Source organism: Sciurus carolinensis, chromosome 8 (assembly GCF_902686445.1).
Source record: "Sciurus carolinensis chromosome 8, mSciCar1.2, whole genome shotgun sequence".
Lineage (NCBI taxonomy): Eukaryota > Metazoa > Chordata > Mammalia > Rodentia > Sciuridae > Sciurus > Sciurus carolinensis.
The window spans coordinates 134,837,848-134,865,123 of NC_062220.1; the positions used below are offsets into that span (position 1 = coordinate 134,837,848).

Genomic DNA, 27,276 nt, shown 5'->3' on the forward strand with positions numbered 1-27,276 from the left:
CCAGTCGAGGCCGAGGACATTGTCCACCTGCCAGGAGGCTCCTTGGGTCCTCTTCCAGTCACAACCTCCCAGGGCAGCACTGGTCTGCCCCTCTCTTGCCGTCGATCGGTTCTGCCCATTCGTAAATTGTATATCAGTGGACTCTCAGTTCTGTTGCTCTAACACGATGCCACAGGCTGGGTGGCTTCTAAACAAGAGAGGTGCGTTTCTTGGTTTTGGGGGCCGGAAGTCCACGTTCAGGGTGCCGGCATGGGCGGGCTCTGGTGAGGGTCCTCTTCTGGGTCGACGCTGCTGACTCCTCTTTGAATTCTCACCTGCTGGAAAGAGCAAGAGGGGTCTCTGGAGCCCTGTGACTTAACCACCTCCCGTCACCTGATCCCGTCCACATGGGGGCGAGGATTTGAACCCGCAAACGTGTGAACGCAGACCTGCGGTCGCTGTGGGATTTGCTGTGGGGTCGCGCAGAGGGGGCTCTTGGGTGACTGGCTTCTTGTCAACACTTCGTCTTTGAAAAATTCGTCCATGTTACGCAGTGGTGACGTCCTCTTTTTGATGCACTGTCGCAGCGGACGGTCTGGCCCTGGGGCGGTGTCCGTGCCCACTCGCTAGCGATGGGCGTGGACAGGGGCCCAGTGCTGGGTTACAGGGGTGACATCGCCATGGCCTCCTTGGGTCGTGTTGTGGGCCTGGCCCTTGTTCGGTTGGGTACCTGCCCGGGGACCAAATGATTGGGTCACAGATTACTTTCAGCTTCAGTGAATACTCCAAATAATTTAGTTAAAAAAAAAAAATATATATATATATTTTTATATTTATATAAAAATATTTTTTATATTTTTATTTTTATATTTATATATATAATATATATATTTATATAATATATAATAATATATATGATATATATATAATATATAATATATAATAATATATATATATATATTTTTTACCAGCTTACAGATTTACCAGGATTTTATGAGAATTTTGGTTCCTTGATGTCCTTGCAAGCATTTGGTATGGTTGTTCTGTTTTTAGCCATGCTGGGGGTGAGGGTCTAACCAGAATTTACATTTTTCAACCAACATTGCCTCCTCCTCTTCCTCCATTTCTCTTTCTTCGCCTGCTTTTCCTTCCTCTCCCCCTCCTCTCTTTTCGTCTTCATTTTCTCCTTCAGAGGATGTTTTACACAGAGAAAAGAGTGGCTGTGAAATCACAGGTTCAATATGAAAAGTTTTTTAAAAGTTTAGAACCCAAAGAGTGTCACCTGGGTCTCATTTGAAAGCCTCGCCTGTCCCTCTAAATCTGAGAAATGTGGCTTGTGCCATTTGGCTGACTCAGCTGTGCCCCTTGCCTGGGCCCTGGTTGGTCCATGCTGTGCTGGAGGAGACCCCCCAGCCCTGGCTAGACCTGAGGGCAGCCCTGGGCCAAGCAAGGAGCAGAGCAGTCTCCGTACATGTCCCCTTGAGGTTACACTGAACAGCCTTTGCTTTCCCAAACGGTCCCCTTCCCCGGGCTCTAAGCCACCCACTAGGATCCCCAAACAGTGTGCTGTCCTTTGATTTCGGAAAGGGTCTGGCCTGGAGGGCTCTCCCTGGGTCATCAGATCAGGCCAAGTGCCGATAATCGAAATGACCCTGTCTGGGGTCGCGGTGGCTCACGTGGTGCAGCCCTGTGTGATACCGGTGAACGTTCTGTCCTGTTTGGGGAAATGACTCCTGGCTTCAGGGCTTTTGCTGGTCTTCAAACCAAGCAGTGAGGAGCTTGTCTGTGGCCACTGCCTCCCGACCGGCTGGGTCAGATGCTGAGAGGCTGAGGGGTTTGGCTTCCTACAGTTTTGTGCGTTCACAGGGACACCCCCCACATCTGAGGAAGTTGAGGGTACAGGGACCAGGGTGAGCTGCAGCTCAGATGAACTTGAAGCCCTGCAGAATCTTGGAAGAGAAAATGGTGTGAGGATTGAGCATCATTCATTTGGGGACTTCCTTCAACTGTCTTTGTGAAGAGGCTGGGAAATGCACGTTGATCTAGAACCTTCTGAGTGCAGAGACATATAGCAGACTTAGGCTGAGGGTGACCAGGGACTGGCAAGAGAAATGAGGTGTGTTTCTACTCCGAGGACCCCAAGCTGAGAATTAACTGGGAAGATGCCACTAATGCAGCCCCCCGACCGGCAGATGGAGATGACAGCCTCCCACCTTAGAATTGCCCCTGGGTGGAGAAGACCAAGTCGTTCTTGATGGAGTTGGGACATGCAGCTGGGTTGGAGAGTGCAGAGCTGGCTCTTGGTCTGGGCTCTGCCGAGGGGATGCCTGCTTTGCATCAGGTGCTGAGGATACAAACCCTTCTTGTATGGTGGGCATAGGTCATGGGGGAGGAGACGCTCATCCAGTGACCACAGGAATAAATGCAGAAAAGGCAGATGCCGCAGGAAGCCCGTGTCACCAGAAGGTGGGACTAGTTCTGAGAGTTCAGGATGACATCTCTAAAGAAATCATGAACCTTCCTTCAGCTAAAGGAAAAGCAGGTCTCCACCAATGGGAAGGATGGGAACTAAGGTCCCATACAACAAAAACAGCCTGTGCAAAGGTCCTGAGGTAGATGAGAACTGGGTATGGTCAAGCCCCAGAAAGATGGCCAGAGCAGCTAGAGTCAGGGGTGACATGGGGATGGTATTAGAATTTAGAGGGTAGTTTGGAAGGTCCTATGAAGTTTTGTACACAGAGGAAGGGAGAATGGTGGAAACCTTTGAAGGGTTTTAAATAATTAGTACTGACATGATACAATGTATGCTTTTTTAAAACTGTGCTTTGACTGTTGGGCAGAGACACATTGTAAAGAGTCCAAAGTGGGATCCATTGCTCAGCTGTAAAAAAGAATGTAGCTCTGATACAATGCTACAACATAGGGACCCTTGGAAGCATTAGGCTCAGTGAAAGAAGCCAGACCCCACAGTGTCCTTAGTGCACAAATCCCATCTGGGTAGTTCCCTTATTCCACGATCCCAACTACATGAAATATCCAGAATAAACCAGTCTCTAGGGGATAGAAAGCAGACTGGGAGCTACCAGAGGCCCGAGGGGAGAGGACGTGGGCGTGACTGGAACCGGTCAAAGGTTTCCTTTAGGAGAGGTGAATGTTTGGAACTGGATAGAGGCAGGTTGTGCGGCATGGAAATGTGCTTAACACCCGCGAATCGTTTGCTTTAAAGTGGTTAATTGCTAAATGATGCATGTGAGTGTCACCTCAAGATAGCAAAATGTGACCAAAAAGAAAAAAATAAATAAATAAAAAGGTGGACCTGAGATTCTAGCAAGGACGGGCAGTAGCTCAGGCGAGGGAGGGAGGGAGGACGGTGGCTTGGACCAAAGGAAGAGGCTAGAAATGGAGCCTAATGGACCGGATGAAAAGGGACATTCATGCTTCTCAGGACTGCTTTAGTCAGGCCAGCCCGTGCTCATCAGGCATCAGGACAGCGGGTGGCCTTTGCCCCGGATCCACCCTGGAAGCGTCCTCTGCTGCTCTTGGTGAAACAAGCGCGTCTTCCTAAGCTTGGATGCTGCCCCCAGTGGGCCCGAGTCTACTTGCCGTCTGCACATGCGTGGGGAGAGGGGCCGCTGAAGGCGTCCTGGGTCGGGCCAAGCCGTGATGGGACTTCTTCCACCCTGCCCTGGTCACTTGGCCGCCCGTCCTCCCCTTCCTTCCCCTCCCATCTCCCTTCCCCACAACCTTCTCTTCCTTCATTGCATCTGTCCATCTGCCCACCTCCCTTCCCTGCCTCCTTCCCTCCTTTCCTTGCTCCCTCTCTTCTCTGTAACCCTCCGCCTAGGTGCCCGTATTCTCCCCGTTGCCAGGTGCAGAAACTGGGTCTGAGAGAGGGAGGTGACTTGAGGTCCCGACCAGGACGAGAGCCCCCACCTCCCTGATCCCAAAGCCTGTGAATTTAAGCACTGTTACACTTCCTTGGGGGAGAGCCTTCTTTTAACCTTCACTGATGGACACTCGTGTGGCATGAACTTGCACCTTACCCATCTCTTACCCGATTCCTGAAGGCGTCAGTCAACGTGAGCTGCTGTAACAGGCAGCACCTGTGCGGTCCCTGCCGCAGGCCCCTGGGGAGATAATAAGCAGGGCTGGCAGCCCGGCACTGCGAGGGGGTGACTCGGCAGGCACACGGGGCTCCTTCAAGAGCCGAGCAGCAGGCCTCCTGGAGAGTGCGACTTTTAGTTGCGGGTGTGGGAAGGAAGCCTCAGTTCCTAAATTAACTGCTCTCCTTGGCCCTCCGTCCAGGACTCTTTGCGAGGAGGCTTTGCTTTGGCCACCAGAGGGCGCTCGATGCCCAGCTGGACAGGGTAGGGGTTTGGGCAAGGTGAGGGGCTTGGGGTGAGGGTCGTTTGGGATGCAGTTTTACCCAGGTGCCCTTACATGCTCCTGGGGAAGGGGAGACAGGCTTCCACGTCAGGGTTAGGGGTGCATTTCATTCATCTGGTGCCAAACCAGGGGGCTGAGGGATCCAACCCCAGGAACCCCATGGGTTCCTGTCCTCAAGGAACCTGCGTCTGAATGTAGAAGACAGAATGTCGTGGGTGACATGCCAGGTCTCACTCCAGAGCCATCCCTGAGGAAGAGTCCAGTGAGCACCTACTATGTGCCAGTGTCTGTGCTGATTGCCAAGGACAGAAAAATGACCTGTGCAGAATCGTTGCCTTCGAAGACCGCAGGCTCCTTGGGGCTGAGATGAGAAATTTTGAAAAAAAAAAAAAAAAAAAAAAGGAAATCGCAGTCATACTCTTGTGGGGAACTGAAGACATGGCTCACCCAGCCGGGAGGGATGAGAGAGCACTAGAGAAGACGTCCCGGAGGAAGAGCACCTGGTCCATCCTGGGAGGGACTGGGGACTCCAGAAGGCTTCCTGAAGGAGGTGACACCAGAGCAGACCATCGAGCACAACGAGGGGTTCACTAAGCAAAGAAGGAGATTGTGTTCCTGGTGGTGGAGGCTCTAAGCAAGGGTGAGGTCAGAGGACCAGGTCAGGGCGTGTGGGTGGACACTGGGTACTGAGGACCAGGTCAGGGTGTGTGGGTGGACACTGGGTATTGAGGACCAGGTCAGGGCGTGTGGGTGGACACTGGGTACTGAGGACCAGGTCAGGGCGTGTGGGTGGACACTGGGTACTAAGGACCAGGTCAGGGCGTGTGGGTGGACACTGGGTACTGAGGACCAGGTCAGGGCGTGTGGGTGGACACTGGGTACTGAGGACCAGGTCAGGGCGTGTGGGTGGATACTGGGTACTGAGGACCAGGTCAGGGCATGTGGGGTGGATACTGGGTGCCATGTTAAGGTCTTCCCAGGATTATGGTGGAGGAGCAGGAAGATGCTCAGTGGACTCAGTGAGCTAGGAGAGGATATCACAGATATGGTAACATTTGAAATGGGCTCTGGAGTACGTGTAGGAGTTCAGGAGGCAGAGAAGGGAGAGAGAGAGAGAGAAAGACAGCAGGAACATTCTGTAAGAGACAGGAGGCAATTTTGCCATCTTGCCCTGCCTCCTTTCCCTATTATAGTTTTTCTCTTTATTCACTGAAAACTGAGAGGGCTCAGAGCTGGAGAGAGAAGGGCAAATGGAATATCTCTGTGGGTTTCGAGTGTTCTGGTGAAAACCTCCAAGAGAAGAGACGGAGGAGAAGCCAAAGTGGAGATCCGGGGCTCTGCTATTGGTCAGGGTCAGGGCGGAGGGCGGTCTGGAATCGGGATTGACGGAGAGAGTCTGGTGGGATATAGTTGAGAGAGGGGCCCCCCGACCCCATCCCTTCCCCAGCTCCCTTCCCTTCTCCATGACCTTGTCGGTGGAGAGAGGATAAGATGGCATCTTTCTGGAGGTCATGGTGAGGTTTGGAATGAGACCATCCTGAAACGCCTTTGACTCAGCCCTGGGACACGGTCTGTTTTCAAAGCAGCAATCATAGTAGCCATGGTTGATATTGTTGCTCATCTTACGACTGCACGTCCTGCTTGGTAAGCTGGAATGGTTTTACAATGTCCCCGTCTCATGCTGGAGCCTTTGGAGACGCCCTCTCTGAGCTGCAGATCAAAGGCTGTACGCATTTCCTCCTCATCTGTTGCTCAGCGTGAGGAATCCTCTTGGAGATGGAATAACTTCTGCCTGCTAATGATCGGCTTGCGAGGAAGATGGACAGAAAGAAACCCAGAATTCAGAAAGAACTCTGAAAACCCTGGCCCTTTTATATCAGCACTGGACTTTGCATGATGGCTGAGCCCCTCACCTCCTCTTTTGAAATTTTTAGACCTTTGAATAATCTGCTTTATTGAGCCCGAACTTGAATGCATACAAAACTCATTCGTAAGATAGTTGATGTTATTTTTTTATATCATCGTTCATTGTGCTTCTTTTCATTAGTAGCAAACTGTGTCCTGAACCTGCCTTCTGATGGGATAGTAACAGCGATAAGACATTTCTGTCAATAAACTGTTTAAGTATCGCACCGTTTCTTTTTCTCAGGCAGCTGCTATAAATCTCCCTGTATTCACAGTTCTGTGCGCCTCGCCTTTTTGGCTCTCCCTGAATGCCCACTGGCAGGGGAGGGCCAGCGCCTGCCTTACGGGGTTGAAGTCAGATGTCCCTCTTCCCTCTTCTCTTGAGTGGATTCAGAGCCGGCCATGGGTCAGAGGCCATGAGCTGAGGGGTTCTGGACATAATCCTCAGTACCTTTCTTTATTTTGCTGTTTAGAGATCATTCAACAAATATTTAAGCTCCTGCTAAATGTGAGTCTCTTGCTTGGTACCGGGTTTTGTACAATATCACTTCATCTTCTGGGGCTTAAAGAGTCTCTGAGGGTAGGACCCAACTTTCTAGAAGTTTCCACATTGTTTTGGTCGCATAGACTTCAAAGGAATCATCTGAGGGATTTCCCGTCATACAATAACCATAACAACAGATCCTGATATTTCATACCCAGAAATTTACAGGGATTATTTTATCTAATCTTCTCCACATCCTGACAGAGAACTCTGATGGACCAGAGAGCTAGGTTTGCAGAGCCAAACTGATTTGCCTGAGGTTGGTGAAAGCAGGATTTGAATCTGGAGAGCGTGGTCCCGTTCACCAGGCTGGACACCCCTGGCAACCCCCAACCAATGCTGATTGCTATGGAGGGAGCAGAGGGGAGGAATGGGGACACACAGGGCTCCTTATTTTTTTTGAGGGTGGGTACCAGGGATTGAACTCAGGGGCACTCAACCACTGAGCCACCTCCCCAGCCCTATTTTGTGTTTTATTTAGAGACAGGATCTCCCTGAGTTGCTTAGGGCCTCGCTTTGGCTGAGGCTGGCTGTGAACTCACCATCCTCCTGCCTCAGCCTCCCGAGCTGCTGGGATGACAAGAGAGCCCCTTCTTGACATAACTTCTGCACATCTGCAGCTGCCCTTGGGGGGCCTCATGGGATCTAGCCCGCAGTGTGGGGGAGCCCCCTGCCCTCTGCATCTCTAAGGTGGGCACCATCTGGGGCTCCTGGTACAGGCTAGACTGAGAGCCAGACAGGTCCATTGGGGGCCTCAGCACCTGAAGTCCTGATAAAAGGGAGAAGTTTCCAGAAAGGATCCTGCCAAAGACTTGGTCTCCTTGGTGTCAGGTTTAACATGTACCCACGCGGGTGGTTTGCATGGGGGTTCAGGGCAGTGACTTGGGGACAGATGTCTCAGATGGGGTGAAGGCCGCCTTGACTCAGACCACCTGGGACTTACTGTCTGTCTTCAGACGGTCAGAGGACCGTGTGGGTTGGGGACCCTCCAGGGGAGACCCAAGGCTGGCTCTCGTTCTGTGCCTGGATGGATACATTTCCTTCCGTTTTCTGTCTCCCTCTCAGAGCCAAGAAGAAGAGCAAACCTCTGAACCTCAAGATCCACAGCAGCGTGGGCAGCTGCGAGAACATTCCTACCCAGCAGCGCTCCCCGCTCCTGTCCGAGCGCTCCCTGCGCTCCTTCTTCGTGGGACACGCGCCTTTCCTGCCCTCCACCCCTCCCATCCACACCGTCCACACCGAGGCCAACTTCTCCGCAAGTAAGTCACCGCTCTGGGCGTGCCTCTGGCCGTGGGCCTGGCAAGCCACCTCTGGTCCCCGGCACTGCTTGCCTTGGGGCCAGGTGCAGACTCTCAGTTTTTCTCTGACACTCCTAAAACGCTGGCTGATCAAGGCTGAGCCTCGCAGGGCCTGAAAGGAAACCCCAAACTCCCCGCCACCCACCCTTCAGCTTCCGCTCTTCGCTGGATTTTTCTTAGCCACTGTGGATAAGGCCTCGGTGATGAGATGGTGCATTTTTTCTTTGCCTAGGTCAACACGTGTTCAGGTTCCAGCTGGGCTGAGCGTGGCCCGGGCTGGTTTATATTCTGCTCTCACGAATTTTCTGCCAGAGACAGAGTAGTTATTACTCGAAGCGGAAATGGAAGTTTCTGGAGATCAAGGGCTGATGTTTCAGAAGGCTTTTAATCTTCTCTGCCCAGAGACCCGTTGTGCTGAATAGGCACAGACGCAGTCAGAGGGAAGTCCCTTGAACACAGCCCAACCAGTCCTCTGGCCAAGACAGCAATTCTGATTGATGGGTTGCTCAGGAGAAGGAGGGGCTGCTAGATGCTGGAAGAAGTGACCCCTGCCCCTTAATTCAGCCAGCCACGGGTTGTTCATGTTGTGCTGTTGCTTTGGATAAATGAGAGAAACCTTGACTGAGCTAATCGCCCACCCTCGGGAACTCTTGGTTCTTGAAATTACCGATTGGATAGATGGATTGTTCCCACTGTACAGATGAGGGAACTGAGACTCAGGGACACTAGAAAACTTTTGTCCAAAGTCACACAGCCATGGAGCAGTTGAGTTGGGACTTAAATCTGGTTCTTTCAGACACAGAGTTAGATAAATTCGCCCATCAGGCTTGATTTGATAAACAAGTTCAGTCCCTACCAAGTATCTACCAAGAATGCCTTTCTCTAAATGCAAAGTTTATTTGTGGCTTTACTTAAGGGCTCTGAAGCATTTTTCAGAGAGACCATGGACCCTTTGAGAATTTGATGAAAGCTATTCTTTCTCTCCCTGGGAAAAGGCACGGGAAACATCTAACATCCGCCTGGGTGGTTAGGCTGGCCCCAGGGGTGTGTTTGGTTTAATCTACAACGTGTGTGGTGTGTGCCCTGCTGGAATCAGCTGAGGGTCTGGACCAGAAACCCAAGCAGACATCAGTGAGGAGAAGACCCAGAGACAGGCTGTGCCCAGGGCGTGCCGGCCCTGATCCCGGCAAAGTAAAAAGAGCCCCCACCTTGCACAGGTGGACAGCAGCAGGCACCAGATTCATTCATTACGAGAAACCAGAAACAACCCTGAGCTGGTCAGAGTGGCTTAGTGAGCGAGGACCAGGAAACAGGTATTGACGACAGATTGGTGGCAGCCAGGCTCACGGCCAGGAACGCCACCCTGGAGGGAGATGCCTGGGCTCAAAACCCAGCTCTGCTCCTTTCGAGCAATGTGTCTGACCCCAGTGAGGCGAGAGTCTCTCTGAGCCTCGGTCTCCTCCTCTGCAAAATGGGGATAATTATGGGTTCACCACATACATAGTCCCGCGGACGGTGGAGCTCATGCCCGTCAAGCCTTGTACACAGGGCCTGGCATACAGTAAGTGCTTAATAAATGGTGTCATCGCGTGGCTTATAAACTCCTTCCTCTGGTAGTGTTTACCGCCTCTGGCCTTCTGTTTAATGCTGGGCTGCTGTGGCTAAATGCCTTCCCCCGCCCTGTCACTTGCCTGCGGCCCTAAGAGTGCTTGGAATTTACCTTGGCATGACACGGGGCAGTGGCCCTCCGTCCTTGGGCATCACCATCCTGCGAACAAACGTCAGGACAGTTCCCCTGGGGGTTGACCAGTGCTCTGCATGTTAGTTTGGGCCAGAGTAAAGCTGTCTCTTGCCTGCTTTTAAAAAAACCTTACTGACTGGCACATTTGGGTCCCTACCCCTGCCAAGGAGTTTTTGAGCCTTCACCATATGGCTCCTGTCTTTTTGCCCCTGCTCTGGTCCCCGCCATGGGAGGGAAGGTTTGCCTGCCCACCTTGGGGAGAAGCCAAGACCTTCATTAGAAGGTAGAAACTCAGCGCTGGCCCTTGGACAGTCCTGGTCTCTGAGTGCAAAGAGGTTGTCCTCTGATCTCCCGAGAGATCGCACTGGCGTCTCTGTGGTAGTAGCCGGAGCCCCGCGGCCAGCCCCACTTCCGCCGATGCTGAGGAATAGCCCAAGCAGAGGCAGCCTGGACGGTGCGGTGGCCCCCAGCGAAGACCTGGGAAGCTCTCTGCTGGCAGCTCAGTGCCACCCCCGCCCGTGGGAGCCCTGCCTCTGCTGGCCACGGTGGCTGCGTCTGCACCGTCCACACTCGCCAGTCTGCCAGGCGGGCAGCACGGTTCCCGCTTTACAGAGGGGGAGGAGGAGCTCAGGGGGTGCGTGGTCTTGCCCGTGGGCTCTGTCTCCCATCCAGAGCCCACCCTGCCTGCACTGGCAGATCCCTGTCTCTCTGGGTCTCAGCTCCCCGCACTGTGCGACAGGAGAGTTCACGGAGGTCCGTGCCAGGGCTGAGGAAGGCAGCCATGCTCTCCCTAGGAGAGTCTCTGACTGGTTCGGGTCTGGATTGGAGGGAACACCCCTGCAGGTGCTGGGTTCTGCTTGCTGCTCCGCGTGCCCAGTCCCCTCTGCTCTGAGTTGGAGAAAACTCCCTGCTTCCGGCCCTCGTGCCAGGCTTTCTTCTGCTGACCGGGCCCAGAATCCCCTGGGGCTGTGTCCCTGCCAGGCTGCATCTGTTTCCTGTTCGTCACTGTCAGCTCTGGCTCTGGCCGGCTCTCCGAAGGTTGCTGATGCGCCTCTTGCTGTCCCTGATGGTGACTCCCGGGAACAGCGGCAGGCAGCTCTGGCGGGAGAGTGGCTGAGCTTGGAGCCTCAGGGTACCCGGCTGCCCATGTGGGCAGCAAGAAGGACCTCACCTCCTTGGGACTTGCCCTGCTCCCCTGGGGTAGGGGTGACGAGTAGGGGGAGGTAGCGGGTGCCCAGGAGTCTCAGCTGACGGAGGAAGCAGCGTTCTCCAAGGCTCCCAGCTCAGTACGGATAAAACACCGTATCAGACTCTCCTGTTCTGCACGGAGGCTGCTGACTCAGAAATGGACCTGGTCCCCGAGAATCAGGTGTGGGCTCGCCTCTGCATGCTCCCTACCCAGATGCTCCCCCACTTACGGGGTGGCCTCCTGACCACCCCCGGTAGATGGGAGATGCGGTAAGTGGACAATGCACCGAACATGTCCCCTCCCCCCGAACCTCCCAGCTCAGGGCCGCCACCTCGACAAGCTCATGATACTGACATCAGCCTCTGTTGGGCAAAATCATTTGAGCGCGAGGCGTCTTTTATAAGAGTGTCGCACCTCTCGCACAGTTTACTAAACATGGTACTCAAAGTGGAAAACAGACGGCCCGCGTGAGCAGGCTTGGATACCGTGGTCAAGTACAAAGACCAAACCGTTTCACTTGAACCACGAGCCTCCCGAAGCCAGGGGCGGTCTGTGTGTGTTCTGGGTGCTCGGGTGGGGTCTGATGGGTGCCACCCAGCTACCATTTTTGCTCCAACAAGCTGTGAACTTGTGGTTCTCCGTAGGGTCATCTCCGATCCCAACCGACATAGACCAGGCCATCACTGAGTATCCCCCACCCCCCAAAAAAGCTACTTTGGAGTGAAACCGTGCCCCCTAAATGAAGAGCTGATTGTTCATCATCCTTTATTACCACCGGGTGGAAGCAATTTGGGGTTGGTAACAATAACCCACTGCTGATAAGTCACTGGGCAAATCAGCGAACCTCCTGAGTCTGTTTTCTACCCCACAAGGAGGTAGTGAGGCTAAAATGAGGAATGCGTGTAAATTTCTTAGCACGGGGGGTGGCTGGTGCTCAGAGCGCCGTGTCTCAATAAAGGGGAGTCTGGGCGCTCGCTCTTGCTGTGTTAGATGATGGAGCTTGTAACCGTGGTGAAATGACAATAATAGCCGTTGGCATGACTCTGTGTTGACAGTATTTCAGGCGTCATACAAAGCAATTTCCTTTTATTATTTCATTTATGCTTCACAGTCCTCTGGAGTAAGTACCGTTATTATCCCCATTTTATAGATGAAGAAACTGGAGCCAGGAGAATTTAAGTAACAGACCCAGGGTCACCAGGTCAGGAAAGAGGTGACATTGACACTCTCCCTGAATCCTTTCTTCTACCACCCCGGGCGGTGAAATTGCAACACCCTCTTCCCTGAACCCGGCCTGCTCAGCAAGAGGGGGACTGAACTGGCTGGGATTCTGCTCCTGGTGGGGGAGTTACATGTCAGCATGCTCAGACAGCAGCACCCACGCTGGATGTCACTGTTTGTGACCCCTCCTGGGCTGTCTTGTTAATATTCATGGCATCCATGGTCCCAGGTGGTGGCCACCCCCGTGGGGGCCAGGCAGCTGCACAAAGTGGCCCCAGAGACAGCTGCGGGCAGCTTCTGCCGCTCATTCATCCTGGGTGTCTGGGTCGGGGATGAGGCCACCTGCAGGGTCCCGGGTGATTCTTTGTTAGCTGCCCCCCACCCTCCCCAGTGGGGGAGGGTAGAGAGTTTCAGGGCAGCGGTTACCAAGGGGAACAAGTGGCAAATGGTTCTGGAACTTTCCTATTTTGATCATAATGGCACCAGCTGGAGTTGATGCAGAGGCGCTGGGTCTCAGGAAAAGTTTGCCCGGCACGGTGTCTGGAAAGCTCACGCTCTGGACTGGGGCTGTCTTCCATTCTCTGTCCCGCAGGCAGGGCCAGGAGAGCGGCCCCTCGGCGCAGATGTGACCTGGCGTGGAAGTTAGTCGCGGGAGGTGGCCAGCGAAGCTCGGCGCGTGCTCAGGCACAGGCGGCCGCTGGAGGGTTATAAAGAGACTCGGGATGGGGCTGATTACATAATGGGGTTTAATGAGGCTTGAGGCCAAGGTTCATTACCCCCGGAAGAGGGGGAGGAGAAGCGCCTGTCTTGACAGAAGTTTGCACCCCAACTCCAGACTCAGCTCAGAATCGGGAGAGATGGGGGATCGCGTGGGCTCAACTTGGCTCAGGCGCAGCAGTCCCAAGGAGGAAGCATGTGACACTAAGGACCTGGCTCCCCAAGAATGAGCAAGCCCCAGGAGCTGGCCCCCTCCTGCTGTGGACCCAGCAGTTGCCTTACAAACCTTGCCTCATTTTAGAACCTCAGTCCCCAGCAGGTACTGCCCACCTGCTCCATCCAGGTAGTTCTGTCCAGGTGCGTTGCAGACAAAATGGATCAGAGAGGTTCTTCATAAAAAGCACTGGTCCCCAGCACCGCAACCCCCACAAATCCCAACCCTGTGTCCCAGAAGCAGCCACTTCTGACTAACCCCCTCTGTGTCTGTTTACTGGGTGGTCACCTGCACAAGGCCAGCTGGTTACACCAGGGGTGAAGTGGTGTTCCAGACCAACACCACCACCATATGCATTAGAAATGCAGATTCTTGCTCTCCTTCCTGATCCCAAACCTACCGAGTCAGAAGCTCAGAGACGGGGGCCAGCAGTGTGAGTTTTCATGACCCGCCCCCGGAGGTTCTGCAAGCCAGCACTTTGGAATCACTGGGCCATATGACAATTGATTTTTAGTTTCTCATTTTGAAATATAGTCAGCCCTACGGATCGTGGGTGCTACATCTGTGAACTCAGCCAACTGAGAATAAAAGATATTTACAAAAAAATTCATCTGCACAGAACAGGCACAGACTCTTTTCCTTGTCTTTATTCCCTAAACAATAAAAAGTGACAACTACCTCGGTGGCCCGTGCATTGGGTTAGGTTTTGTGGGTCGTCTTCCAGGAGGAAGGGCAGGGTGATTCTGGGCAAAGGCTACACTGTTTTATACCAGGGATATGAGCATCCTCAGGTTTTGCTATCCACGAGGGAATCCATCTTCCATGAGTACTGAGGGAAAATTGTTGATTTTCAAACTGCAAAGAAAGAAAGTCACGGTAATAATACCCAGAACCTGTAGACTCTTAACTCAGGTTCGTCGGTTTTCAACATTTCCTTACCTGCCGCCTCTCTCGCCCTCTCCCTCCCTCCCCGCCTCCTTCATCTCTCTCTCCTTTTTACAAACTGTTGGAGATCAGTTGCCTCTTCTCTTAGATCCTTGCATAATCGCACAGAGTCCCCAAATTCAGTGCACTTAAAAATTGGACCCGAACGTCCACCTAATCATATTCCAGGTGCCGCAATTGCCCAATTATACCCTTTGCAGCGTCTTTTCCTCCTGGCGCCGGTGTGATCCAGGGTTACCTGCTGCCTTTGGCTGTCAAGCCAGAAGTTCCTCAGCTTTCTTTGTCGTTTATGACTTGGACACGGTTGGAGAGTAGGGACCAGCCACTCTATAGAATGTCCTGTGTTTCCTGGTGCCGGGGCTCAGGCCGTGGGGTTTGGGTGGGCGTCTGCATGCGTGGCCCTGTCTCTGCTTCCCGCATCACATCTTTCTGGAAAGCTCTTCTCTGCGGGAGCGGGAGATCTAGGACCTCCCTGGGCCTGCTGTCCTGCCTGCGGCTCTCCAGGTGGCTGGGACCCCAGCCCTGGCCCTCCTGATGCTGCTTTGTGATGGGACAGGAGGGATTCCAGTGTGACCTTCTCTCACGGAGCCAAAAGCATGTTCAGAAGCCGAAGGCCAGACGCACGCACTGGGTGGGACCACGCCCCTGCCCAGGCATCTCCGCGGTTGGTGACGTGCCTATCTTTATGTTGCCAAAGGCGTCTGCAACCTCTGTTGCGTGTTCCTTTCCACCTGCGTGGAGTGAAGTAATGAGACCTGACGGGGGAATTGTGACTCCCGGACATGCCCCTACGCAAGCCCTTGGTACCTAGGAACGTGCCCTGACTCGGACGTGCCGTCTTGGCAAAGGTACTTGAGTTAAGATGAGGTCGCTTGCATGGACTCTGATCCAGTACGCCTAGCGTCCCGAGGAGAAGAGGGAGATTTGGACAGAGACCCCGAATGTCAGGTGAAGATGGAGGCTGAGATTGGAGTGAGGCGGCCACAACCCGGGAACACCAAGGGTTGCGGAGCCACCGGAAGCTGGGAGTGAGAGAGGCAGGGAATAGCTTCTCCTTCAGGACCTCCAGAAAGGACCAGCCCGGCTTTGAAAGATCAAGGGCCACCTTGACTTAGGACCTTTGGCCTCCAGGACAGTGAGTGAGTCAGTGCCTCTGGGTTTAAGCCACCCAGTGCCAGAGCCCTAGGAAACCAGAGCAAATGCCCTCCCCACCTCGTTTCCCAAACAAGAATAAGTGAGAGGTGGCCCCAGGCCAATCCCTACCAAAATGGCAGCTCAGGGCACAGGTGGACTCCCAGGGCTGCTGTCTCAGGGAAGCTGCTGGTTGTGAGGGAGGAAAGAGGCAAGAATCCCCGGCTGCCACGGCAGCAGATTGGAACCTGGACCCTGGGCCTGGGGCTGCCTGGTGTTCTGATTTCTCAGAAGGCGGAGACCCTGAGCTGTACCAGAACTCTCTCCGTTTAAAAATCTCTGCAATTAATGAGAAAACTTTTAACACCGTGTAAACCACCACGGCGTAACTCCACAGGTTGGCGGGTTGGCCCTGTTCTCAGGGCTCCCCATTTATTTTTTATTTTTGGCAGCAGGGATTGAACCCACTGAGCCACATCCCCAGCCCTTTTTATTTTTTTTAGTTTTGAGACAGGGCCTCACTAAGTTGCTCAGGGCTCACTAAACTGCTGAGGCTGGCCTTGAACGTGCGATCCTCCTGCCTCAGCCTCCCGAGCCGCTGAGGTCCCAGGTGTGCCCCGCCGTGCCCGTTGGGTCTCCCCATTTTTAAGCTGTTGTAGAATCATAGGCCTCGGAGCTAGAATGGGCCTCAGAAATCGTGTATCCAGTTCCTCATTTTACAGATGGGGAAACCAAGGCTGGAGAGTAAAAGGGACTTCCCCCTGAGCTACAGGGCTGGGTCTTGAACCTGAGTCTCCTAGTGCCCCATGATGGTTCTCTCTGTTTTGCCATGAAAGTTGCAAAACAGTAGTCTCTGCCCATCAGCGAGATGGGAAATAGTACCTTTGTTTAACAGGTGAGGGCTTTTGGTGTGTGGGTGGCTGGTGATGCGTAGGGATGGGAGGTGTGTGTGCGTGCGTGTGTGTGTGCGTGTGTGCGCGCGTGCGTGTGTGTTCTATGTGGGGCCACTTCCTGGTTGTTAGCTTGTCTGCCTGCACATTCTTGCCTCAGCGCAAACAGCCTGGGCTCAGCGTGCAGGAGACGACCTCAGACCCGTATGCTGGGATCGCTCCCGCCAGGAGCCGTGGCAGCAGACACTGGTTAGCCAGTGGTTGGTATAAGAGCCCAGGGACCCTCTGTGCCTGTTGGAGTAGGTCCTGGTCCTGGGTCAGGACACGCTGTCATCTGGGGCCTTCCCACCCGCCAACCCCAGGACCTTGGCGTGGTGGCTCCTGCCTTTGTCCCTGTTACCCCCCAGGTGAGGCGTTTTCAGAAGTTAACTGACTTCAGAGCGAGGAAGAGCGGCACTGCTGTGGAACCGCGCGGTGCAGGCCAGGCCCTGGTGTCCTTGGGGATGCTCCTGCCTCCGCTCTGTGGACGAGGAAGCTGAGACTCCAAGAGGCGAGGCCCACGCGGGAAGTTACGCAGCACATCAGAGCTGGGGCTAGGAACCGCGGTGCCCTCAGACTGAGCCGTGTGCTCTTCCCGTGCCTGACGGACCCTTGATCGTGAGACAGAGGTCTTGATCCCCTCCTCAACGATCCTGGCCCTCCTCTGCCATCCCCATCTTGCTGATGAGTAAATTCCTAGGCGGGGTCATCGGCTCTTCCTCTCCATGACGCCTCATCTCCAAGTCTTGTTGAGTTAACCTTCTAAATTAGAGAATGGCAACCTTTTTCTCTAAAGGGCCGGACACTATTTTTTCCCCCAGTTTTGCAGGCCACCTGGTCTCCATCCCAACTCTTGACTCTGTTATTAAGGCGCAAGGCGTCTTCAGAGATTACCAAGGCAAATGAGTGTGGCTGTGTTCCAATGAAACTTTATTTACAAAAACAGGTGGAGGGCCGGATGGGGTTCATGGGATTTCAATGGCAACCTCTGTCCTTCCAGTTTCTTCCATCTCCTCCTCTATTACAGCCACCCTGGTCCCAGCTATGCAATGGCCTCCAAATGGATCTTTCTGTATCTACTTTGGTCCCAAACCCCATGCATCGATGTGATCTTCCCCAAATGAGGATCTGGTCCCCATTCCAGAGTAAGATCCCACCATGGTCTCCTACTCTTCCCAGGCTTCAGCCCTGGTCCTTAACATGGCCCCCGAGGCCCCGGGTGAGCTGGCTCCTGCCCCTTCTCTGGCTTCATCTCCCCCCTCTGCCCCTTGTCACATGAATTCTTTAAACAAGCCCCACCCTCTCCCGCCTCAAGTCCTTGGGCAGCACATTGTCCCATCATCTCTTTCTAGGGAAGTGCCCCCAAACTCACACCACTCACCTGCTCCCTCCTCCTGTGCTCTCCTCCAGAAGCACCTGTCCCAGTGGGTAAGCTTATAGTGACATCTGGAAAAATCTGTTTAAGGTCACGTTCCCCCCAAATCCCCGTGAGGACGGCAACCACATGGTTCTTGCTTAGTAACCTTCCTGTCTGGAGCTCCCTCACCCCAATTTTTGCATGGCTAGCAATGAACATTTTGTCTGTGCCCAAAAGAGCGAGCCTTTAACTACTTGGGATTTATAGGGCAGAGGGAAAAGAATCCTCCTTGTCGCCCCTCAGAGCTTAGATCCATCTGGACCTGGGGTGTCACCAAGGCAGGAACTGAAGCCACGAGGCTTAGAAGCAGGCTTTGAATTTTATGTGTAGTTCTTCTGCCTTGATCGATTGAGAGGGAAGCAAACTACCAAAAGCCATTGCGGTGATTAGAAAGGCGGCAGCTCTTTATCACTGGACGGTGATGGTGGTGGTGGTACTGATGCACACCGGGACTCGTGGTTACCAGCTAACCTCATTCAGGCTTCCTGTAGGGTAAACATCATTTATTGACACATATACCTGAAAAGTCCAAGGGTTTGATAGCTTCAGGCATGGCTGCATCTAGGGGCTCAGTTTATATCCTTCAGCTCTGCTCTTCTCCAGGATGGCTTTACTTTTAGGCTCCTTATGGTGGCGAGGTGTCCCCAGCAAACCTAATGCCTTCATTCTCCTTAGTTGGTTCACAGCAGACAATGTCCAGTCATCACCCTGATCAACCTGCTTGGCCATGTGCTTGCCTTTAAGCCAATCAGTGGGGTCAGAGAAATGGGCAGGCCACCTGTTAGCCTAATCCTGAACCCCGATCTCCACCTACAGGCTTGGAATTGGAGGGATCTACTAAGAAGAGGGTGTCTGTCTTCACGAGCTTTGGAGAACACCCTCCTGGCCAAGTTGGTTCACAGTCCAGTTAGTAGAGCCTTTTGTTCGCCACCATATGGAAACCCGCTCAGTCCTCATGTGTCCCTTGGGCTGTTTCTTAGCGTCCCTGGTGAGGACTTTCTCTGCGACCCCATCCTCTGACGTTCCTGATGCCCTCAGCTCCACTCCCAAGGCAAAGTCGTAGCATCCCAGCTTTGGCCAGGCATGGACTTGAGGATTGGATAGGCCTGAATCCCAATCTTATCTTTGCCATTCATTATCTAACCTCCCTGAGCCTCAGTTTCCCCACCTTTAAAATGGGTACATTATACCTTTCTCATGGAGCGGGATGGAACAGAAGGATGCTGCACACCGTGCCGGGTGCACCCAGGAAGCCCCACCTAAGTGCCGTGGTTGGGGATACCGTGGTATGACGCTTGGGTTCACTTCAGTTTGGGTCCTCGTTCGTTTCCTCAGAACAGCCCTGAACCCACCCTACCTGAAAGTTGCAATCGGCATTGATTGAATCTCTGACATGTAAAATATGATACTGAGTCTCATAAAGGAGTCAAAGAATGTGCTCCACAGTCTCTGACTGCAGAGAACTTGCAGTCCCGTTGGTTAGACGCTGTGTGGATAGAGGTACACTTGGGCCCTCTGAGTCTTCTTCCCAGGGCTGCAACTCTGGCTGTGTGGCTCTTGTTAGGTCGCTCAGCACTGTAAAGCCCTGGTTTCTTCATTGGGCCAATGGGTATGTCGCCGTATCCACCTGCTTCCTCGCCTAGCCAGCGGGGGAACATGGGTGACGGCTGGTTCACAGGGGGTGCCTGAGTCCGTGTGACAAACATTCCCTTTTCCATTTACTTGGGATTCCGTTTCCAGAGCATGTCCTGCACCATGGACTTTCAGCTCACCGCAAATCAAGAAGGAACTGCTTCTAGCCTGGTGGCTTCCAGACCTGGCTGCACATTCACGTCACTTTGGGAGCTTTTAAAAATTCCAGTCCCCAGGCTGTGCTCCAGCCCAGTGACCTCGGAGCCCCCGGAGAGTTGAGCTCAGGCGTCAGTACTTCTCGGGCGTCTGGGGAGGTTGCATTGTGCAGCCAAGGCCAGGAACCTCTGACCGACCGGAGCAGCCTGCGTGTCCGGAGGGCCTGGGTGGGCGGACGCGGGCCCTGGCAGGATTTCCCGGACACCTCCAACTTCACTGTCTGTACTGCAAATTTTGTCTTCCCATCTCACACTGTGTCCAAGCGCGAGAAATCAATAGAAGATGGGTTTTGGACCGTGCTGTGATCGCGTGTGATTTACAGGGCCAGGGGCCCTGCGGGGACGTAATTCACGGGTGATGTTGCTGCTGACGGATGCTGATTTTTGTCAGGGTATCTGGTGCCCTGGCTCCAGCTTCAGCCAAACCGGCAGGGAGCCACCTGAGCACACAGTGGCAGGGGCGGAGGAAGCGGGTGGGCGGGCAGGTGAGCAGCCTAGAACCCACTGTGGCTCCTGAGGTCGCTGACGGACAGATCAGGCTATGAGGACAGACCGACCGAGGGGAGACTTCCACAGCTGTCCGAGGGCCTAACACTGCTGCCACTTCCTCCCACCTGGCAGAGGCTTGTGGGGAGCCCATGGCGTCAAGGGGCCAGAATAGAATTGTCAGCCCCAGGCCTGAGGTTTAGGGAGGGAGGAGGCCCAGGCAGTTCCTAAATGCTGGTTTTCCAGACCAGCGACAGCCACAGCCCTTTCCCATTCCCCACTACTGATGCTTTTCTCTGAGGCCAGGCCCAGAACCTGGGTATTTAACAAGCTCCCATTGAACTGGGACAAAGAGAATAGTCCAGAGAGGAGGGTTCAGGCCTGGTGATGTTTTTTACCAGCTACCAAACACCTGAGGAAACAGGGACACCCTAGTGAGTATTCCCACAAACCATCTTCATGAACTTAATAAACAGTCCTTGAGTTTGGGACCGTGTCCTGTGTACCTTTTCAGTGTTTAATGCTCTTTAAAAAAAAAAATCTAATGATGGTCATTTTAAATGGTGATTGTTTTTTTTTTTATTTAGTGTCTTTATTGGGGGAAAAATATGGCTAACTCTAGGCAGTTCCCTATTTGTTTATTTTATTGGTCCATGAAATCCAAGTTGGGAATGGTCTCAGTCTGTTTTCTTTGCTATAACAAAATACCCGAGGCTGGGTAATTTGTGAAGAAAAGAAGTTTTTTTAAAGCTCCTAGTTCTGGAGGCTGAAAGTTCACACTTCCTGGGCTGCTTCCATGCATGGTGGAAAGCAGAGGGCAAGCAGGCCCTCATGGAAAAGAGAAAAGGGGCTGAACTCAGGTGACAGCTAATACATCCCTACAAGAAAGGTACTGATCATTCTGGAGGGTTCTGCCCCATGACCCAGGTCCCACCCCCACTCTCCTGTCTTGGTGGTCACATTTCAACATGAGTTCCAGAGGGGACAAACCATAGTCAAATCATTGCAGAAACAAAATTTTTTTTTTCTAGCCTGGAGTCTGAAAACTTTCTCACACTGTTCAGCAATAAAAGTTCTCTGCAAAAAAGAATCTTATCTAGAACCCCAAAATAGGAATAAGAGATAAAAGTGCAGCGGTTCTGGGTTCCTGAAGCGGGGAGGGTCTGGTATACCCTTCCCTGGCCAAACCCTGGCTTTCCCTCCCGTCCCCCAGCAAGTGGTCCCTAAGGCACCACCTTGAAAATCGATTTAGAAACTCCAATTTTATTTAGTGTCCTTACTGGAAATTTCTTTGCATGCTACGAATGGGCCACCCAAGGTCCTAGGAGGGAAAGCGACTTCACTAACTCTGGGCTCCTCATTGGGTTCGGTCATCACGTGGTCAGCAGGTCACGGGTGATTTAGTAAGATCCACCCAAATCCACGTCTGAATTCCAGCCTGCCGAGGTGTCGGGGTGTGGCCACCTTTGTAACCCTGGGGAGGACGTGGAGACTGACTTTTCCCTTCTGCAAATGAGGACAACGTGGCCGGGGAAGTTAAGTGGCTTTCTCAGGAGCACCCGGAGGAAGGAGACATTTGGGGTCAAGTCCGTTCACCTTGAGGTGGAAAACGTTCACCGAGGTCTTTACCGTTTTCCTAATGTTAAAGCCGGGTCTGAAGTCTAAGAACCCGGCTTCTCCTGCAGCAGAATTTCCGAGCTCTTCTCTTCCAGAGTCACGTCTGCACCTGGGATCGGGATGGAGCGAATGATGTTATGCACGTTTGTGAAGATGTCCAGGTGGACCCCACCACCGTGGGTCACTGTCGTGCACTAGCTGACGAAAAGAGCCATTCCTCCATTCTGCCCTTCAACCAAACACCGCCTTGGAGCGCCTGCTCTCTGGGTTGGGTGCCGGGGATCTCTGTCCTTACCCACCATCCAGACGGCGGGGGAGAGACACAAAAGAGCCAGTAGGACAGTTGTTTGAGCTCTGTGTGGTTGTGAGCCCCAAGTCCTCACTAGAGCAACATAGAGGAGGAAAAGTTTATTTGGGGTCATGATTTCAGAGGTTCAGTCCACGGCTGGCCGATTCCATGGCTCTGGGTCTAAGGTGATACAGAACTCATGGCCGAGGAAAGCAGTTCAGGACATGGCAGCCAGGGGGTGAGTGGGGAGAGAGAGAGAAAGAGAGAGAGAGAGAGAGAGAGAGAGAGAGAGAGAGAGAGAGGGAGAGAGCGCGCGTGCAGGAGTTAAGTCTAGAGCAGAGGTGAGCCGGGTCTCGGATTCAATCTCCTGTCCTGAATCTGCTCTCAGTGCTAAGGGGGGCTGTCCGGGCTCAGGCTCAGGTGCGAACACACCTGTGCTGTTTACTCTTTCCTTCGACAGCAGCCTCTGCCACCTGACAAGGTGCCTCCGTGGTGAATTGTCTTCCTCCAAAGGCACGTGGAAGCCCTAGAAGCTCAGCGTGGGGTCTTATTCAGAAACTGGGCCATTGCAGACGTAATTAGGGAACTGAAGGTGAGGTCATCCCGGGAGCGGGCTGGACCCTCCATCCAAAGTGATGTGCCCTGTATGAAGAGGGGAATTTGGATGGAGAAACCCAGGGAGATGGCCGTGTGACGATAATGGCAGAGACGGATGCGCTGCAAGCCAGGAACGCCAAGGATTGATGGCCAACAGCAGACGCTGGGGGAAGGGGGGCCCTGGTCCTAGAGGGAGGTCCGTCTTGCTGACGCCTCGAAGAATAAACGCGCCTGTCTCCAGCACCGCGAGGGAAGGCATTTCTCTGGTCCGAAGTCCCCCAGTTTGTGGCGCTGAGCTGCCCCGGCCCTGGGAGGCCACGGCCGCGTTTCTGAGGGGCCCGGCTTCAGCCCAGGGTTGTTGGAGCCCCATGCTAACGAGCCGGCTCCCGGCGGCTGGCTCATCAGTCTGGGAGTAAATGGGTGCTTCTGGGAGAAGTGACAGAGCTCTCCTCAACTGTGAAATTGCCCATCAGTCACTGTGTTCGAATGATCACCTCGCAGATGGCCCCCTAGTGACCACGAGGACTTAAATGCCACTTTCCCAAAATGCCCCATGGCTCTCTGGGTGGCCGTTTGCCTTGGAGGAGAGTCTGACGCGCAGTCCGTGGGGGCGCTTGGCGGAGGTGGGGTGGGAGCCAATTAGTCACAGCGGTTGCTGCTCAGCCTCAGGCTCCTGCGTCTACACTGCCTGCTCCGCCAGGGGAACAGGCTCTCTGGACTCAGCCATCTTCCCGGTTAAGATGGATTTCATCAGAAATCTTCTTTGCTTTCTCTTGTCACCCCACTTTCAGGACTAGTGAAAAACTCAGTAAGGTACTGTTTGATTCAGTTTGATGACGGAATGAGTATCGGATGCATTCAAAACCTTTAAGTATGGACGGGGCTGGGCCGTTCCTTGCTGTGCAATGTGAGGCAGGTTACTCAACCTCTCTGACTCAGTTTCTCTGTCTGGAAGTGAGGATTCTACTTTTTTCACAGCAGAATGACAAAGATGACATTCAAGAATGGATTGCAGGGAGTGCTGGTCCCCTGGAGATGTTTCCGAGTGTGGGCAGGCACCCCGCCCCCGTGTCGGTTTAGGGTTTGTGGTGGGAAACTTGATCTTACTGATATCAATGGTTAAGTCTCTCTGGGTTTCACTTTCTATAAAATATTTCAGGCACCATATTACAAATTAAAATTGTGTATCTACATAGATTCATCTAGGTGCATTTGTGTTTATACGTATATATTTCAAAAAATTAAAAGAACAAAATGCAGGGCCAGGCCAGGGTGAGGCTGGAACTAGGAAATTGCCTTGTGCACAAAACTTAGGAGGGGCCTGGAAGGTCCAATATCAAGATAAAGTTATCTTAGCGAAATATCTCCAACAACCACTTGAGCAAACTACAGGACCCAGCCTCCTGTTTTTGTCAATAAAGTTTTATTTGAACTGGGGCCAGGATTAGGGAGTGACAAGTGAAGCAAGCTCAAGTGACTGCAGGGTTGAGGCCTCTGTTTATATGAAACTCTAAAGCTTTGTTGGCCCTGGTTTGCTTTTGCATTCATATTGATTTTTAAAAAGCAATGTGGCATTGCCATATTTCCATCTTGTTCCCTGAGGCTTTGACTGCCTCCTGAAGCTAATGCCTCCCTCTTATCCTAGCCCTGATAAAATGAACCTGGACTATCAGTACTGAACTTGAACTTGAGAGGTAGAACATCACAGGCTTCTGTGTGTTTCCTGACCAACTTCTCCTTCCTTTCCCCTCAGAGGTGGTATAGACCTGAATTTGTTTTTCTATATGAGACATGTCACACATACATGCCTCCAAATATGTGGCTGGGCTTTGCAGATTCCAGAACTTCATAAAAACGGGATAATACTTAAAGGTCTGTGACTTTTTTTTTTTTTTTTTTTCTGAATGTTCTGCTTCTGAGGTTTGTGCAGGTCTCTGTGAGTAAAGTTTATTTATTTATTTTGGGGTACTGGGGATAGAATCTAGAGGTGCTTAACCCCTGAGCCACATCCCCAGTCCTTTTTATTTTTTGAGACAGGGTCTCACTAAGTTGCTCAGGGCCTCGCTGAGTTGCTGAGGCTGGCCTCAACCTTGCAATCCTCCCACCTCAGCCTCCGAGTGGCTGGGATGATGGGTGTGCGCCCAGCAAGTTTGTTTATTTTTATGCCATAACATGTGGTACCGCTCCAGCTCCGAGATGCATATTTATTACCACCATTTATTTAGCGCCTCCGAAATCAGGCTGTGATTTGCAATCTACAGCACCTCACAGCCATGGTCTGTCCGGCGAGCTCTGATGGCGATCCTCACCGTGTGCCCATCCAGCCCACGCGGATGTGGCTCCTCATAATGCTGTCTGTCACTTTGGTGGTGATGTGCATTGTTGATCTCACAGGGGCAGAGTTTGAATAGAGTCTGTGAGGTTTGCAAAATCATCGCACTGTGACTTGGCATGAAAACAACAAAAAAATCGTACACACTATCTCTGCAGGAAGGGGCGGGAACAGAGCCACATGATATATAATAAATTGTCTGAAGATGCTTAAAAGGATTTTTAAATAGTCCAAAAGGAAAAATTGTAAGTAGGAGAAAGCACCATGCCTTGAACTAACTGGCAGCCTCTTTCTTCATCCGTGGTCTGTAAATCAGTTCTGGACCTTAATCAATGACATCTTAAAGTCATGAAATACGGTGACATTCCATTGCACGCAGAGACCAGGATGAATTTCTGTGTTCCTCTGTGGAAGGAGCTTGCGTTCATTCTTCCTACCTCTCTCCCTCTTTCCCTGTCTCCCTCCCTCCCTCCTTTTTCTTTTTCTCTTTAACTTTTAGGCATCTTTGGACTCTCTTCTGATGCACTTGAACATTTAGTACAGTTTTGCAAGTTTCTCTGATACCACCTGTCACTTGGGAATGGATTTGACGACACTGACTGCTGGCGCCCATTCTGAGCCTCCTGAATCAGATTTCTCCAGGGAGAGGCCTGGGACTTAGTCCTTGATCCAAGCACCCTTTCTTATTTTTTAATCAGGGAAGTGTTGGAAAGAACATTCTAGAATATTCCTTGGAACAGATCTGATCAGGTTGAGGGTCTTTTCTTGAGTCTATTACGAAACACTCATCTCGTTCTCCATGAAATGCCTATGTCACTTGCCCATTTCCCTCCCTACGGAATCCTTTCTCTTTCTCTTACTGATTTTTAGAGACTAGAAGGGCATTCTGGATTTGAATTCTGTGATGTGCATGTGACAAATTTCTGGTTGGTATCATGCCATCTCCCTGGGTCTCTTTGACGTAGCCATGTTTTTGATGTTCATACAATCCAGTGCCTCATTTTTTTTCCTTTATGGTTTATACTTTTAAAAAATCTTATTTAGTAAATTGCATCCTCCCTGAGATCATGAACATACTGTCTTCTAGATTTGAGACGTTGTAAGGTTTTTCTGTTGCCATCTAAATCCTTAATCCACGTGCAGTTGGTCTCAGTGTGTGACTAAAGTAGGGACCTACTTTTACTTGCAAATGAACAGTGCAGAGACTTCTCTGCCTCACTCCCCTGTTCTGCCAGCTGGTCTTGGCCAGGTGGCTACCCTTGCTGGGGACTCTTCCTTTGTTCTTGATTCTGTTCTTTGGTCTGGGACTAGTTTCTAGTCTTTAGTATTCTTCTTTCATATCCAGACATGCTTTTAAGTATTTGCTTTATTTCCTTTCAAAAATATTTCTACTTTCAATGCCATGTAGTATCCTAGACTGGATCTTGGAACAGAAAAGAGGATATAAGTGGGAAAATGAGTGAACTCCTCATAGAGGCTGGCATTGAATCCCAGCGTACCTGTGAGTTGTGCCAGAGGTCAACATCAGGAGAAGCCAGGTGGAGGGTATAAGAGAACCCTATCCTACCTTCGCAACTTTTCTATAGATCTAAAAAATAGTCCAAAAGAGAAAGTTGATTAAAAACACTTTCTCAATTCTGTTTTAAATTTTTTATCCTTTCTCTTCTGAACTCCATGTTTTCATCCTTAAACCCATTACTGACTTTTCTACCTAAAACTTAACCTCTCCTGGTTTTACACCACTTATCTTGATCGTTTTCCATCTCCCTTGCCCTGTGCCTTTTACATTTTATCTTCATTGACTGGCAGTCTTTTCTGTTTTAATTTCTTCTCGTTGATCTCACCACCCAAGTGACGAACAGTGACCGTGTTCTGTTTCTTGGAATTCTTACCCATTTTTAATTTCGGGTTGTATTTTCTAGTTTGCTGTCAGTTTTAATCACTTCTAACCATCCAGTGTTTTCTCATGATTAAATTTAGAGAGTGCTTTCTTCTTACTATGCTTTGGATATCAATGTCCCACAAAGGTCCATCTGATAAAGTCTTGGTCCCCAGGCTGGCACCATTGAGAGGCATTAGGACCCGTTATGATGTGGGGCCTAGTGGGAGTTCTTAAGGTCACTGGGGATGCCCTTGAAGGGGACTGTAGGACCTCAGGCTCTTCATTTGTGTGTGTGTGTGTGTGTGTGTGTGTGTGTTTCCTGGCTTATGAGGTGAGCAGCTGGCTCTGCCCACCATGATCGACCACCCTTGCCAGAGGCCCACATCCATGGGGCCACTTGATTTTGAACTGAAACTGCCACCACTGTGAACCAAAATAAACCTTTTATCTTTCTAAGTTCATTATCTCAGGGATTGTATCATAGTGGCGGAAAGCTGACTGACACACTTCCTCTGCCTCCCTGGGGACACAATCCTGTACCTTTGGTTGTGTTTCTAACAGCAGATAAACGTGGTTGTCGGGGAGAGAGTAGGGAGCAAGCCTCATCATG

At 52.0% G+C, this 27,276-nt stretch overlaps 1 protein-coding gene across 1 annotated transcript in view; it reads left to right on the forward strand.

Moving 5' to 3' along the window:
• The window catches only part of Ksr2 (kinase suppressor of ras 2), a 371,336-nt gene that overhangs the window by 211,823 nt on the left and 132,237 nt on the right, over window positions 1-27,276 (forward strand). The window contains 1 exon segment of the mRNA XM_047562072.1: window positions 7,880-8,073. Coding sequence (XP_047418028.1) covers window positions 7,880-8,073 — 194 coding nt within the window.